Here is a 16,642-nt window from a genome sequence, read left to right as displayed (position 1 = left end):
AATCGGAACACTGTACGACGTACGAGGCCGTGTTCCGAGATCCAAAATTATCTGATGCCCACAAGCCTCGATTCGAGATAATTCAAAATGGTGGTTAGGGTATTTCACAAGTTCACTATTTGGTACAAATTTGAAAAAATGGTGCCAACTTGTTGTATAAAGGATTGTAAAGAACGGCAAAATCGTGATAAAAATATATCTTTTAACAAGTAAGTATTTTTTACTAATATCTAAATATGTTCGCGTGATCAACGGGTCACGCTACAGCGCCTCGCGTCCTCGATTCTGGCATCACTGCTGGCCGGACTGCTGTCCAGTGAGCATCAGTGGTTCAGTCTGGTTCAGTCAGTTTGGTCACGTTCAGTCACGTTGTTGTGCGTTGTTGTCTGTGAATCCGCGAGGCCATATTTATATTTCCCCTGCGTCTTACAACTGGCATCTCTGTGTATAATTATTTAACAAGTCGCAAAATAAAATATGAAATACATTTTAGTGACCGGTGGTGTAATTAGCGGTGTCGGCAAAGGTGTAATTGCCAGCTCGTTTGGGACGATACTCAAACATTGCGGTATTCGTGTGACGTCTATCAAGATCGATCCCTACATAAATATAGACGCCGGTACATTTTCCCCGTATGAACACGGTACGACATTGCATTTTAATCCTTGTCTCTTTTATCCCGATGGAGTCGAACGTTTCGGATATGTTTAGCGCTATGGCAACATGTTTTCTATAGCCATGCGGTCAGGAGCCATTTTATATGTTGATTACTCCCGCGCAGTTTTTGCGATCACGTGCCTTCTCCCCATCCCTCAACTCTCACTCTAGCAAGATTTAAATATCGATAACATCGCGATTATTTAACTTTTATGTTATATGACAGTTATCGTCAACGATTATGATCAACAAATACAATTCATTAATTACTAAATCTTCAATGTTTCGATCTTGTATTCCTTGAATATATTTATGAAAATATTTTTTCCAGGCGAAGTATATGTTCTTGACGATGGCGGCGAAGTGGATCTGGACTTGGGAAATTACGAACGTTTCTTAGACATAACGTTGCACAGGGATAACAATATAACCACTGGGAAAATATATCAAGATGTGATTTCAAAGGAAAGGCAGGGTGAATATTTGGGAAAAACTGTACAAGGTATAGACAAAATAGAACTGGTTGTAATCTTTTGTTGTAGAGCGTACATCTGTAAAGTAACAGTTATTTAAATTTGTGTTTAGTGGTACCTCATATAACAAACGCTATCCAAGAATGGGTTGAAAAAGTGGCAAATCAACCAGTAATGGAAGATGGTGCACAACCCGAAGTAATATATCTACATATTGCTTATTGTAAACTCTATACTTCTAATACTTTCTAATATAGATTAATATTTTGATTGTTGCAGGTTTGTATTATCGAGCTAGGGGGCACAATAGGAGATATCGAAGGAATGCCCTTCGTCGAAGCGTTTAGACAGTTTCAATTTAGGGTGAAAAAGGAGCACTTTTGTTGTGCTCATGTATCTTTGGTACCACAAGTACGAAGCTATATTTCTTTAAATAATCCTTATTCATTGTTTAGATCTTGACCTTGAACTTGAGCCAACTGCTAACATAAGCTAGTTTATTCTTAGATCATAGAATCATGTGCAGTGAGAAACAAACATATTTCTACAGTAACCATAGTTTATTCCTTTCTATATATACTAATTAAAAGAAGTATATAGTCACGAATATATTTTGTTTTTAGCCACGGTCTACAGGAGAACCAAAAACAAAGCCAACACAATCCAGCGTGAGAGAATTACGTGGAATGGGCTTATATCCTGATCTTATAGTTTGCAGATCAGAGAATCCTATAGGCGACACAGTCAAAGAGAAGATTTCGAGTTTCTGCCATGTTGCTCCGGATCAGGTAAACGGATCTGCCTTTTTCTACCTGTTTTTCTTTGAATTTGAAAGTCAATTAATAATGCTAATGTAACGATTGATTTTCCTAGGTCATAACTATACATGATTTATCATCAATATATCGTGTACCATTGTTGATGGTAAGTCAAGGTGTGATCGAATTTTTGAATGACAGACTACAATTAAATATTGGTGTGCCACGTCCGCGATGTTTCATGCGGAAATGGAGGGAGTTGGCAGATCGAATAGATCACTTACGAAAGGAGGTAAACATTGCGTTAGTGGGAAAGTATACCAAGTTAGAAGATTCCTATACGTCCGTGAAAAAAGCATTGCAACACGCTTGCATCGAGGTTGACTACAAACTGAATTTAACGGTAAATTACTCTATTTACACTACTATACATTATTTTATAACTGTAATAACTCTACGTTACTATATATCGTTATTATGTTTAGTACATAGAAGCTGATAATTTGGAACAAAGCAAAAAGCTGTCCGATCCTGTACTGTATCACGAAGCCTGGCAGCAGCTTTGCAAAAGCGAGTGAGTACTCACATCATAGCCGATTTTCATTTTCGAAAACAGTTTCGCTTCACGGTTTCTCTGAAATGATTTCTATTATTTTCAGTGGTGTGATCGTGCCAGGAGGTTTTGGTAAAAGGGGAATGCTAGGTAAAATGGAGGCATGTAAATGGTGTAGAACGAATGACAAACCGTTTCTTGGTATTTGCCTGGGGCTACAAGTGGCTGTCATCGAATTTGCTCGAAACGTTTTGGGCATGGAGACGGCAAACAGTACAGAAGTTGATCCGGACACAGACTATCCTCTTGTTATCGATATGCCAGAACATAATCCGGGTCAGATGGGAGGAACTATGAGAGTTGGGAAAAGGCGTACTCGGTTTACAGACCATAATTCTGTCATAAGTTAGTAGACAAGGCAATACTTCGTAAATATAAATCGTATTCGTGTTGCCATACATGTTTATGCTAATTATTTTCTGTCTAGAACAATTGTATGGAAATAAGGAGTACATAGAGGAAAGGCATAGGCATAGGTATGAAATTAATCCAAAGTATATCGACATCTTACAAGGGGATGGACTCCATTTCGTAGGTGAATAAAGTAGCATTAATTTCGAAGTCTTAGTGGAATTATTTGAACGGTCGTTCTTTAAACTAACGAAACCTTTTTATCGTCAGGTCACGACGTCGATAATGTACGTATGGAAATAGCGGAGTTAGAAGGGCTTAATTATTATGTTGCCACACAATTTCATCCCGAATACTTGTCTAGGCCTCTGAGGCCTTCACCTCCGTTCTTAGGATTAATTTTAGCAAGCATCGGTAGATTAAAGTATTACCTGTCCAGAGGTTGCAGGCATTCACCGAACCAAATTAGCGATACTGAATCAGGTAATCAATAGTTTCGCGCAATTCGTTCGAATTAACCCTCTGTTTGCAAAGTGGAAAAAAAATTTGTTAACGGAGGGTTTAATTGTATTCTAATTGCTGTAATTTAGACGACATTTCCATTTTCACTAGATAACGAGTATATGGCGGAACCGTCGGAGCAACCTTTAATGACCGATCCCAGTAGGAGTGGCAGTTCTACATCCGGTATCGATTAAATCTCTCAATTCAATTTGCCAGGAAAAAATATGTTTAATGACAAAATACTATTTCTATATACATACGGCAGATTAGCTAAAGTTTATGTTAGAAAAAAAGAAACGTAGGGAATACGTTTATATCTATCCGTGTATTGTATTAAACTTTACAATAGCATGGTATTCATTTTTGTTATGTAAGTAGTCTTCATATACGAACGAAACAGATGAGGCACTAATGAGAATCGTCAGTGATACAGTTTTATACTGATTAGATTGAAATACTTGAATCTTCTCGATTTTTTAGACTTGCAGAAATGGACAGATTTTTATAGAAATAAGATGTAGCAATCGTTAAGAGCTGCATTCGTTAAACATTGACTTCTGAAATTAATAAATACGTTTCGATGAAACTAATTGAATTGATCGAATTCATGCACAAGTAATACATAAAAAATAATCATTTTATTTCTGTTGTATAATGTTTGAATTATTACGCATTCTCTTTTAGGCACGACTATGTTATTTGCAATCGAAATTTATTCGTCGAATTCTAATTATACCAACCTGTTTATCTTGTAATTAACGTGTATGTTCTGTTACGATGTTTCCAAATGTATTGTACATATTCTTTGAAGCTTAAATAGCAAAAATCTTTTTACATTTCTCGTGGAAATAAATGTTATCTCCCTCGATTTTTATAAATCATGCTTTTCAGTCATTCTCGTCATCCCTTCGACTTACAGCGGAAATGTAAAATTAACGTGTCGCACTATTGGTAATTTAAGTTATTATTATGACAAAACGTTTCTATTTAAAATGAATACATATTTTGAACATAGTTTTTACATTTTTAATTTTTTGGAAAGTTAAAAAATGTAATTAAAAAAGAAGTGAAAAATAAAAAAAATCCCCGCTGTATGGGGACTCGAAGGCTAGCTCCAGATTGCGATTCATACGCTCGACGACGGCTCAACAGCCTTTCAGTTTCGTATTGTGCCCAACATTTTTCGTACGATGGATGGCCGCTAGAGGCGCTGCGCGGAAAAACAGTAACGTATCTACTATTGGGTAGCAGAGCGGCCAGAGCCCTGAGGCAGTTATATTGGCGGGAATGTATCGAAATAATCTTACCGGACAAAAAGACTCCAGGACGTGTCCTACGAGATACAAAATATACACAAATACACTTGCTATACATTCATTTATCAGAATCAAATCATATAAATTTTTTTAAATTTTGCGGGGTGCTCAAGGAACCCCATTTCATCTACCCAATAGTAGATACGTTACTGTTTTTCCGCGCAGCGCCTCTAGCGGCCATCCATCATCGTATCAAAAAGGTTGTAGTCCGAACTCCGATGCTCCGAACTCCGAACACCTCTATAATACGCCGTGGCTGTGACATAGTTCATCTTGTGTTTATCAAAATCATTGAGTGAATGCGTCTGCGACCTGTTAATCGAAATCTTGATAGTGAACTTGATCGATCGAGCAGGTATAAATGGATATATTTACGTGCATTCTTCTACGTCATAATATTGGATTATTAGACAGTGTCATTTGCCCCGTTCGTTAAAGCTAACCTAAGTCGAGTTAAACACATAGAACCAATTATTATGTTCCTATTATTTTAAACACATTTCTATAGTAATTCTGCTTTTTATCAAGTTAATCTATCTGCTCGTCGAGAGCGTCGTATTTTTTCTTAATTTATCGGAATGGTGCGCGATAAACAATTTTGCTTGCAGCTGATCGCAGTGAGAATTCAGAATAGAAAAAGCGTGAATACAAACGGAGAAAATGCTGAAGCGTAAATTTAGTGAGTTGGAAGACGAGAGAGGACCAGCAAAGAATTCGTTAGATTCAGATGAAGAAGATGATGCAGCCGACGATAATTATAATATTATGAATGAAGACGAATTTGAAGGTACGAGAAGATTTAACGATTAGAGATATAAGTATCCGGTGGAAGTGTTAATCGTTTATCCTTTGTATTTAGGTGTAGAAGATGGACCGACAGATCCAGAAACGGAAGTGGGTTTCACAAAGTTTAACATGAAGGAGGAGTTGGAGGAAGGCCACTTTGATAAAGACGGTCATTATCTTTGGAACAAGGAGAAAGAAATAAGAGATAATTGGTTAGATAACATTGACTGGATGCAGGTTTGTATGACAACAATGTATGAGTAAGGCTAATTGTTTGAGATAGTATCAGTTGTGGCTAGAAAGGAATTGTTAAGGAGGTAGACTCTTGTTTTCAGGATTGCAAGGGTGCTGCCTTTCATTTATCTTCTCATTTATCTATAATTCAAAGCGCTAGATAAAAGATTACTCTAGGCCGCGATTGCCCTTAAAAGTCCCATTTTTATGTTTACGAGGCATAATTTCCATTATTTGGAATAGACTGTGGATGTTTATGCAATGTTGAATTTTTCCAGGCAAATTTCAAGAAAGTGGGAACAAATAAAATCTCATTTTCAGTGGTAGTAGCCTTTATAGATCCGAAATAAGTAAAGATGATATTAAATTCTGTGGAATTTTATGTTCTAGCATTTTTTGAAGCCATAAATGCATAAAGATCCGCAGTCTGAAAAAGCCAAGCGCATGTATTATTGAGAAATGATCTTTCAATGCTGGAAAAGCAAGTCTACTCTCTTAAGATACAATATAATGTGTAAAAGTAGATTTATCGTTTCTATAATTGCTTCTTGTTCTCGGACTCCTGCACATTGAAATATCAGAATATGTTTTCATGCAGCAGTGAATAGAATTATCTGTAAACCCGCCTTGTTTACTCAGTGATGTCATAATCTTGATAGATCAAACCGAGTTCTACGGTACACGTAAAGAAGGAAAACAAAACCAGTGGATTGGCTGATAGCGATAGCGACGATGACGCGGATATTATGTTCAATCCAGTTCATCTTTATAAACTGATATTGGAATACTTGAAACCTGGAGAAACGGTGTCCAAGGCTTTGTGCAGGTTCGGTAAGTGTTTCACTGTCTGAAATCGAATTTACAAAATACGTATACTCATTGAATCATTTCAGGCAAAGGGAAGAAGAGATTAACCACCGCGGAAAGATGGAAAAAGAAAAAGGAAAAGAAGGAGGTGGAGGATGATGAGAAATCTGTGAGCATAACTAAATTAACAGAACTAGCGAACGAGTTGTTAACTCGCACTGGGAACATGGACATATACCAAGAAAGTTATGAACAAATAAAGAAGAAGGTCAATAAAATATATAATAACGTATACCGCAACGTGTCCAGTATCTTTATTATATTATTCGGTTTTACAGGTTGAGAGGTCTGAGAAACATGCTCATCCTTCGAAACAGGAAGCAGAGTTGGACATGTACGCCGATGATTTCGACGAGAAGGAGAAAGCAAAGTTGGACGACGGTGAAAGTAATTTATATTTTATGCGGATTTTATGTATTTATCAAAAGATTGAAAGAATTTAAGAATATCCACATCTTCTTTACAATTTAATAGACTTCGGATTTTATGAATTTATAACAAAAATGAGCAAGTGCAATTTAAAACAGTGAAAATATTAAAAGATCTTGAGAGTACATATTAATATATTATTTTCATCATATGAAAGTGATTAATGAAGAATATAGATATATACGTATTTAGCTCCTGCATCTTGCAATTGATGCACAAACTTTTTATTTTTCATAAACATCCGGAGTCTATTAATAAAGCTAGTAAAAAGAGAAATAAACTCCTATTTGGTTCTTGCGTCCTGCAATCGATGCAGACAATATTTATATCACATAGAGATCCGCAGTTCAGTAATATATTTAACACCTGCAAATTTCAGACAGCGTCACAGGACCAGTGAATTCTGGAAAAGACGACGCGAAAGACGAAGAAGAGGAAGAGAACGAGGTGACGTGGGAATTCAAGTGGTCGCAGAATGAGAACGCCGAGATCCATGGTCCTCACACCAGTCAGCAAATGCACGCGTGGGCCAAAGAAGGATATTTCAAAGGTGGGGCGTGGGTGCGGCGAACGGGACAGAGTCATCAGTTCTACAACGCGGCGAGAATGGATTTCGAACTTTATCTGTGATATTTTCGTTAGCCCCGTCTGATTAAGCGAAGAAGAGGAAAGAAACTAACACAGTAATATTTGGACAATATCGTAGAGCATGATCAAACACTGTAAAACTATAGATGTTGAACGGGTCGAGTCACGAATTGTAAATAAATGCACGTGATGACCATTTAGGTGGTGCACAATCGGGTTTAGTCGAACAAAGCGAGCGACGGGAGTCGCTGCATTGATTACGTGCTTAGTACGTTAATGTCTCTTGTTTATCTGCACCGGCTCGACCCGTTCAATAGACTATAGTGTTTCGTTCGGCATAATTGATATTCGATTCGATTGAAAGCACCGTCTAATTCAATAGAGAGTATCAAACATGTATAATATTGTAACAAAGTTTAATGAAGAACCGCTCGATGAGAGTGACAACTATGTAACACGTGACAAAATCGTTCATGTCTTTATTTAAACTAATGTATCGTCAGTACCAATACTGAGAAACAATTCATTCCACTTAAATCGAGCACCAGCGAAGGAGAAAAGAGAGAAACGTGTCAGTTTCTTGATACATATCGCACGAATAAAAGTGTAATACGTTTGACAAGCACCGTGACGTTCTTTATCATCTTTACAAGTTTGGAGGTATGCTTTTTAAAAGCGTACTTCGCCTTTTTACTGTTATACTAAACGGCATCCGGTACGGCACTTAAATTTCAAGGGAGAAAACTGAACGCCCACACTTGAGAAATTTCCTGTGTATATGCCCCCGATGGGGATAGGGGTGGCGGAATTTATAGTTCGCGACGCCGCGCTATTTTTACACTGGATTTTATCCCCAAAGTAAATCTATTTGTACCCGGGCATAAAAACTACGCGACCACCCCTGTTTATTCAGCGGAGTGCGGTCCGATGTCGTCTCGCTGCTTTCGGATCTTTCAACAAATAAATTCTAGACGCTTTTTAATGCGTGTTTACCTTATGGGCGAAGCATAATCGACTGCTGTCTTATTCAAGCTCCACTGGAGAATCAACCTCTCGACAATAGCTTGAATCGTGGCTAATGTCACTCGTATTTTTCATTCTATTTTCGAGAAATTAACGAATCAAAATGTTCTGTATTTGTTATGAGAAACTTCTTTTCTTACTCAATAATTTTAGTGGATCGGAAATGAATATATAGCAATAATTTCCGATTACTTTAATTTGTCCAATGTTTCAAATTGCAGCTACTCATTTTTCTCTTAATCACATAAAATCCACAATCTAATCATTACATTATTTTGGACACATTAAAATTATCAAGAGAAGAAATACGTTTTGATGTGTTCTGTGTTTCGAGCAATTATCACAGACAATTTTTATCAATCTAAGAATGAGCATAGCTAAATGGAATAGCAATTAAACCTTTGTGCTATGAGCTTCTTTGTCGAGAGATTGCCTCGAAGAAGAAGACAATTTATATAGATTGTATGCACTCCTATATTTTCATTAATGGTTCAATATCGACAACAGAGACATAGAATTTTATTTCAGTTTAACAGGAACGAATAACTTACATATTTTATAGGGCAGGGGTTGATTATTAAACACTACCCCTGGCTGAAAATATATTCAAACATTTTCGACTTCGTACGAATATTTTCTTTCTATATAAATCTGTTTTTATCGTTAAAAAAAGAAAATATTTCTCGAAATTCTAAGAAATCACTCGCCAATGAAATGAGCTCAAACCGAACACGTAACAATGAAACATTTAAAAACGAAAATGCACAAAAAGGACAGACAGAGGAATCAAGACACAGTCTACTACACAGAGCACAACACAAACGGAGAGGATTCAACAGATGGACCGTGTGATACTGAATATACAATATAATTTTATTAGATATCTTAAACATTTTTATTAGCAATGTATGAAATTTCTATATGGTTACTTAAAATATTTCGTGTATGTAAGTAAATCGTACATACATATGTACCCGTGAGTATGCGGTTTTTATATTTATATATATATATATATACCTTTTCTTGTTGTATATATAAATATCGGTAAGTATAAATTCGTAGCTCCTCTCTAGAATTCAGAAATAATTTCGGAGCATATTGAAAAAATGCAACGCGCGAGGCTTGCCTCTCGGGATTCGAACTTGTATCGTAAAATTCGACTGTGAGACATCTACAAACATGTTTCCAGTCGAGAAAGAATTACGTCTACATTATTATCAACCGTTTCCGACGGTGAACGCGGCCGGAAACCGCTTCCGAAAGAGATTCTCGATCTTCGGAGTCGCTTTTATCGTCGCGACTCCATCGAAACGAACTGCCAATTCCTTTTAGTCAACGATTCTACGGAAAAACTGTTTCTGCGAGCTAGTAAAATAGAAATCGTCACCGAGTGCTTCCGGCGTCTCTGAGCCGCCCACACTTCCGGTAGGCGGCGTCGCAAGAAGAAAAGGACAAGCGACTGTACAAAACGGCTATAAACACACGAAACTATTTACAGGAAAGAGACTGACACGGTGCAGCGTGTGAACTTGCGCAGAGATCAACGGAAACAAGTATACAATCATTTGGTCTTTTCTTTTCAGATCGCACAATCCGCGGACAGTTACGGTTTTTAGGGGATCACAGAGGAAACGATCAAGACGAAGGACAAAGATCAAAGGTTTCAAGAACGGCACAAACAGTGGACGCATTCGTAAGCCGGTTTCATAAACGCACGTAAGTATGCAAGCTGTAACAAAGCGTTCTGACGAGCCTCGTCAACGTGAAAATAAACAACCGCTTTCTGTATTGTCTTAATTCTAGCCTTAACTACTCTACACAGTTCTAAAGTACTCCATTAATGTTAAATACGCGAGCCTGTGACCACGGAGGCGGACACCTTCCCGTTTCAGACACTGCCCCCTCGGCTGCAGTTCGTTTTATGGATCGCAAATTCATTGTCAGACGTTTCTTGAACACTAAACCTACCAAGTACAAAACGTAGAAGCGAGAATATTTAATTTACTTAAACTTTGCACGGTTTTCATTGTAATATGCGCTTGAATAAACAAATCGATTCACTCGTTTCCTGTGAAAGCGTTTTTATAATTTCAATTACTCATTTCATGGTGAATGATCGAATAAATTCCTGAAACATCCGAATAAACCGAGCATTCCTTTGAATATTCGCTAATACTATTTTTGTGCTCGATAGGTTCAGTGTTAATCATTTTGACGAGCAATCCATTCATTTTTGTAATAAATGCACGGTCTGTAAACATTATCACAGTGCTCGAGTATGCACGCGCTCGCGTAACATAGGAATGATTAACATTCAGGTTCATTTATAACGCGCGTTATAATTGAAACAGTACTTGAACATATTTAAAGTTCTTTAATGAATGTTTTGAAGCGAAAGATTGAAGTGCAATCGCTTGCCGCAATTGTTCTACGCTCCCGTAAATTCATTTGCGAATAATTAGCCGTAACGCTAAAATGTAATTTAAATCATCGCTGCGTAATCTCGGCCACTAATTAATGACTTTTGAAAACTGTTCCATTATTTCTGGAACACCCTCCGTATCCGTGCTACAGTTGTTACCATAATTGTAATAAAGGGAAATTCGCGTGTAACGTAATAGACGTTCAAGCATCTGAAACGCCATTAAAACTTGAATGTGCAGATTCGAAATGTTCTTCTCGTTAATCGAGTTTTAACTAATTGTAAGCAATTTAAAAAAAAAGAGTTCACACGAAATCTCTATGCTATTTCATCGTGGAATGAATTTCTTTAAATGCTTTAAATGAAGCTCGCTATTAAACAATTAATTTGTGTACTTGACTGATTCGTCAAATAACATTTTTAGTCGAACGCAGTCCCGAATTAATTAATCTGATGATTAATAAAATTGTCCACTTTCAATGAGGCTTGATATTTGGAAATTCACTTTGCTATCGTTGTTTACGCCAAACAATATGCATACTGGATTTAATGTATCCAATGTTTCATAAAATCACCCAATTTTCGGTTCTGCTGTTGACCAATTCGTCGAACAAAATTTCCCAATAACATTCCACTGGGATCCAAAGTATTCTCGAAAATGCGCGCGTGCATCCTGCATATTCATACTTAACAGCATGTTTTTTAGCTTGGAATAACCTGGGACGGCGGAGTCTGAGTCCACTCTGATCCAGAAAATAAAAATCGTTACCTGCTCAGTTGCTGCTGAATAATTTCAAACGTCATTCTGTCCCGTTAGAAGTATACAATAGAAAGATAGACGTGTCTAATAAAAGCAGCTTGAACAATATTTTTAAAAAATAGGCGAACAACGTCGTATACGCTTTAGAGTAGTCTCAAATATGCAGGTGTAAAATTGCTCGTCGTCTGAGGGTTGACAGCATTGTCCAGCAAATTCTCAAGATAATTTAGCGAACCCAAAATTAGAAGAATCGATACGTTGGTTGTTGGTGCTGATTTAACAATTTCATGTACATAACAAGATTTTCATATAAAAAATTAGATAATCCCACGAAACAAGAACCAAGGAAAAATATATTCTCTCCTCAATTACTCCAATAAGCTGGAAATATTGCATTCACATTTCTCCTAAAAATAATTTACAATTTCAAACAGATTGAAGAAAACTAAAGCAGTACAAAGTCAATTTATTGGCCATCTCTACAGGCCGGAACATGTGATGTGGCAACATAGAACATCAGTCCGATCAGCTGATCGGACAAAGTGACAGCACATGCTTCAAATCGGACTGAGACAGCGTTGCCAAATTGTGTTCCGGCCGAGCACTGGAGGGATTAAATTCTTCTAATCTCGCTGTTCTCTGAAACGGCAACTTCTTATTTTTGTCATGAATGCGTAAAATCTGCAGTCTGACGACGAAGGGTGTTAAAACGAAGTTTCCGGGTTCGGCGAACGATCGTGCAGCCGAGAAACAGTTCCGAAACGTGCGGGGAACGGTCCTCGTCATCGATGCTCGTAATTAGGGGCATTAGCATAGTCGAAAGGGCGAGCGAAAAAGCCCTCGGCGCGCGTTGTGGAGCGCGCTACCGTCTACGATTTTACAAGCGGAATTACAGCCGACTTCGGCGGCCCTCGAAGAATCGTTACGGTATTCTCGCATCGTTGTTATGAAACCGGCGGAGATACTATCGTAGAGACAGAGAGACGGGAAAACGAACATTTATTTCGAAAAAGGAAAAGAAAAACAACGGAGACACACACACACAGAGAGAGACGGACGTGACGCGCATTCGGCGCGCTAGCGCGCGTCTTCGGCTTCTATGTACATACAAAAATAGCCGTCAATGGGGAACGCCGCCACGCAAACGCATCGAAATCCACCCGGACAAAAACCGGAAGAAGGGACGTGCGGAGGAAGAGGAACAGGAAACGGAGAAGTCGCCGGACAGTCATCGGGTTGACGCGTTTCGAAACGACGCCATTTCAATTTTTCGCCTCCACCCTGATTTTCGAACGTTCGCGCTTACGTTTGTCTTAATAACATTCTGTTATTGATGTTTGTTAACATTTTTTCTTTAGCTAAAAAATAATTCCGTTGCACTCCCGCGGATCTTCATGTAAAATAAGAATATTCTGCAGTGATTGTGGAGAAAGCACGAAGAAAATTAAAACTGATTTCATCCCTTGATGTGACTTTGTCACATTAAAAACAACGTTGCACTGCGTGTTCTTAAAGAGTTTTCTAATCTATTACTATTTTATATTTCGGCGAATCAATTTCTTCAGAGCGCTACAATTGTAGGGGCTCCCATTCGCCATTTCAAGTTGCTTCCACTGATTTTCGTTGCGAATGCATAAAATCCACCGTCTAGTAATGAGAATCGATGAAAAAATCATAAAAATTCCTATACATCCATAACAATTCCCTAAACCCACTCGATTTCATCGTACGGGTAAAATGAAAACGATGATCGATTCGAACCGCGTGTCCTACGACTGCACAACAGTCACAGTTTAATTGCTGCAGAGTCTGAGCAGAGACTGCAGCAGATGATTGGTGGTTGCGCTTGATCCAAGCATAGTTTGGCACCGTTCTAATCAATGATCTTCACTGTACAGGTTGTTAACCTGTCGTTATAGTGTTTCGAAGAAAATTTATTTCTCGAACTCATCGAACCCTTCTTGTCAAGCCGATCGAACCCTAAGCCTCTCTACCTCCACGTAACCGCCCTTCTCTTTCACATCCTCTTCAACGTTCTTCAGACGGCCCCGGGATTCATGTAGCATGACTAACTGCCATGACTAACGAGTTGGGCCAAGTGCCACCGAAGAATCTTGGCTAACCGACCAGGAAGGTGGAACGAAACGCTTCCAACTCTAATATTTCGACCTGTCGCGGGGTGGTCTCGCTTTTCTTTTAATTGGTCCTTAATCTACTTCTTTCGTAGCTGCCGTACCACGGCTTCGAGCTTGCTCTTTGCCAACGATTTATCCTTGTCCCTGCCATTGATAACCTAACAAACCGGAGATCAACTATTCATCGAGAAACTAATAGTCTGCGGACTATTAACTCGTCCACTGAGCCGTAGCGTTTCTCATGGTGACTCGGAGTTTGAAACAACGATGGCTCTATTTACTTTTAATCGTTGCTGTATCGAGCAGCGTTTCGAACGATGTCTATCTATTCGGTTCAATTTTCAACGATACTGTTGCATAGATATTGATAACAGGAAAATAACATTGCGTTTCGATTTCAGCGAAACAGTGACACGATGAAAAACTTATAGAATTTCCATCGAAATAACGCGAAGACATCTTTAATCTTTCGGAAACATATTTTTGGAAGTTACTTCGATTAGGCTGTTCTTGCCAACTACCCTCTAGCGCAGTGTTTCCCTAAGCTTGTCTAAAATTCTTGTGCCACCTGCGTATTTAATATTCAAAAATTGAATTGCTCACTGAAGAAACTTAACCCTTTTAAAAATGAAACATTTCTTCCTAGCTAGAATATTTCCATTCCCTATGATTTTTGAAATTTCATGGATACGAAATTGGTATAATACCAATTGGTTTGGTAATCTATTAGATACCGATTGTATTTAATAATGCGAGCAATATTTTCAGTAACGGTACAGCAATTTTTAAGAGTTAATAGGTTTTAGGAAGAGATCACTAGGAAATTGTTGAATTGACCACCTTAACAGTTAAATTTCCCCACGTTGGGAAACAGTGCTCTGGCGGTTCAATTAGGAGTTGGAGATATGACGCTTTTCTAGCACGTTGATGCGAACTAAACGCATCGATCACTGTTCCAGCTTCGAAATCGTTACTTAAAAAAATTGGAAAAGTGATTGACCACTGGACGAAGAGTTAACTTCGCCACATAGGTCCTCGAGATTGGCAGACGTAAAACCGAGCCCGGATTAAGAAGCTCGCGATAGTTTTATCGACAGTGGATCGCGTGGGAGGGTCGGAGAGCGTTCGACGGGAAAATTAGATGGGAAATGAAAAATCCCGGGAGTTAGTCGGATCGACTAACGTAGAGCTGTCGTTGCGAGGAACTTTTCGGCGAGCTCGTCACGACCGATTGCTCGTGAATTCCGTATCGAGGCTCGGAAAGTTTCCGACGGTGATGGACGGCCATGGAGGTCCCCGGGAGGTCGATCTCGCGAGTTCTAGGTCAGTGGGATCCGTCGCGCGAGATCGTTTTCACGGGCTCCGGAGTCCCCTTGAACCTGGGGAAAATGAATTTTTCAGGAGCAAGTCTGGTCCTGAGGAGGCTAGCCGAGGGGTAGCAACCCTCTCCGCTATCCTCCTGGCCGATTCTAGTGGATACACGTTCTTACAGGTGGCACGAATAATTCATCCTCCCGTTTAGCCGCTTCAATTTTTTATGAACGCCCAGCCGCAGGTTAAACGGCCGCGTGAATTAAACGAACACCGCGTTTAGGGAGCTGGTTCCCGGCCAGTTTCTAGAATTGCTGTATAGACATCTTCGAGATTGATCCGTTGGGTATCTTGGTAATTAATATACTACGTGTTTTAATGCGAAATAAAAATGATCTAAGCCCGTTGCGAGAGACCGAAGTTAAATAAAATTCGACTCGAAAAGTCGACAATCACTGAACAATGTCCTTAGACCCTTCTAATGTCTGTCAATCTTCTATTTGACGATTCATTACGAATAGATCTTTATGCATGTATGGCTTATGAAAATTTAAAAGATGCTAGGATATAAAATTTTTGCATCTACGAAGGCTGTTCCCATGAAAACTAGGATTTTCATTTCACGACATTTTCTTAAGATTTGTGAATAAAAATTGAAAATTGCATAATCATCCGCAGCCTAATTATTAGCAATTAGATCGAGGCAGTCATTGACGTGATGGGTTAAATATTATCTTGAATGGTAGAACGTCTTCCACTAATTCACCCTTATCTAAACCGTTCCTCAGAAGATTAAAGCGAAGACATTCGACTCCTAGAAAAATGAATATTAATAGAGAGACCTGTAAGATTATCTTGCCGATCTTGGTCGGCATGGCGTGTTAGAGGGTCTATCAATCGAAGATAATCATTCCTGACCAAGGGACCGAGTCATAACTCCTGATCCTATCGAGAATCCGTCGCGGGAGCAGCGAACGTTCTTGCGGGCAGAGGTTTATCGCGTCGAAATGAATATTTAACGGGCGAACTTCTCCTCGGGGAACTGCGCCGCGGCGGAGGAGACTTTAATCAGCGTGGATTCGATATTCCATGAAATTTCCGACGAGTCCAGAGAGAGTGAGAGAGAGAGAGAGAGAGAGAGAGAGAGAGAGAGAGAGAGATATGGGGCTGGTGGAAAGAGGAAAGCGGAAAGAGGGGCGGATAGAGGGAGGGTGGAGGGTGAAATGCGTTTTGAGGAGGCGCTCGACGGCGAGACACACGCAGGCGGATTACGGAATGGGCGTCGCGACCCGCGAGTTCGCCTAATGATTCTCATCGTTTCCGCGACACCCTCGCATGCCGTTCCACCAGGCGAATTCGAAAGTGCGATTCGTACTGGGTGTCCAGAAAAATCCTATTCGCTTCAACAAAGCGGC

The 16,642-nt window shown here is 39.1% G+C and overlaps 2 protein-coding genes across 4 annotated transcripts; both read left to right on the top strand.

Moving 5' to 3' along the window:
* The first annotated feature begins 60 nt into the window (after positions 1-60).
* LOC143217401 (CTP synthase-like) lies at positions 61-4,222 on the top strand. 2 transcript variants are annotated; one of them, XM_076441772.1, is made up of 12 exons: positions 61-209; positions 494-643; positions 989-1,159; positions 1,243-1,328; positions 1,410-1,541; positions 1,754-1,918; positions 2,004-2,291; positions 2,374-2,462; positions 2,548-2,846; positions 2,929-3,036; positions 3,123-3,335; positions 3,465-4,222. In XM_076441772.1, coding segments are annotated over exons 1-12 (1,788 nt in total). In that variant the 5' UTR covers positions 61-208; the 3' UTR covers positions 3,551-4,222. The 2 variants fall into 2 exon arrangements, with proteins under 2 accessions (XP_076297887.1, XP_076297812.1); XM_076441697.1 differs by lacking the exon at positions 61-209 and having other exon boundaries at positions 287-643.
* Positions 4,223-4,852: 630 nt separating this feature from the next.
* Positions 4,853-8,198, top strand: Holn1 (CD2 antigen cytoplasmic tail-binding protein 2 homolog holn1). Of its 2 annotated transcripts, none has more exons than XM_076443462.1 (7): positions 4,853-5,027; positions 5,281-5,459; positions 5,532-5,695; positions 6,352-6,523; positions 6,586-6,767; positions 6,838-6,940; positions 7,368-8,198. In XM_076443462.1, exons 2-7 carry the CDS (start codon positions 5,333-5,335, stop codon positions 7,616-7,618), a joined length of 999 nt encoding a protein of 332 aa, XP_076299577.1. In that variant the 5' UTR covers positions 4,853-5,027; positions 5,281-5,332; the 3' UTR covers positions 7,619-8,198. The 2 variants fall into 2 exon arrangements, with proteins under 2 accessions (XP_076299577.1, XP_076299514.1); XM_076443399.1 differs by having other exon boundaries at positions 4,856-5,027; positions 6,838-6,946.
* The last annotated feature ends 8,444 nt before the right edge of the window (positions 8,199-16,642 follow it).

The sequence above is a fragment of the Lasioglossum baleicum genome, chromosome 1 (genome assembly GCF_051020765.1).
Source record: "Lasioglossum baleicum chromosome 1, iyLasBale1, whole genome shotgun sequence".
NCBI classification, from domain to species: domain Eukaryota; kingdom Metazoa; phylum Arthropoda; class Insecta; order Hymenoptera; family Halictidae; genus Lasioglossum; species Lasioglossum baleicum.
The sequence above is the reverse complement of the archived record's forward strand: the minus strand, read 5'-3'. Positions and strand labels throughout refer to the sequence as shown.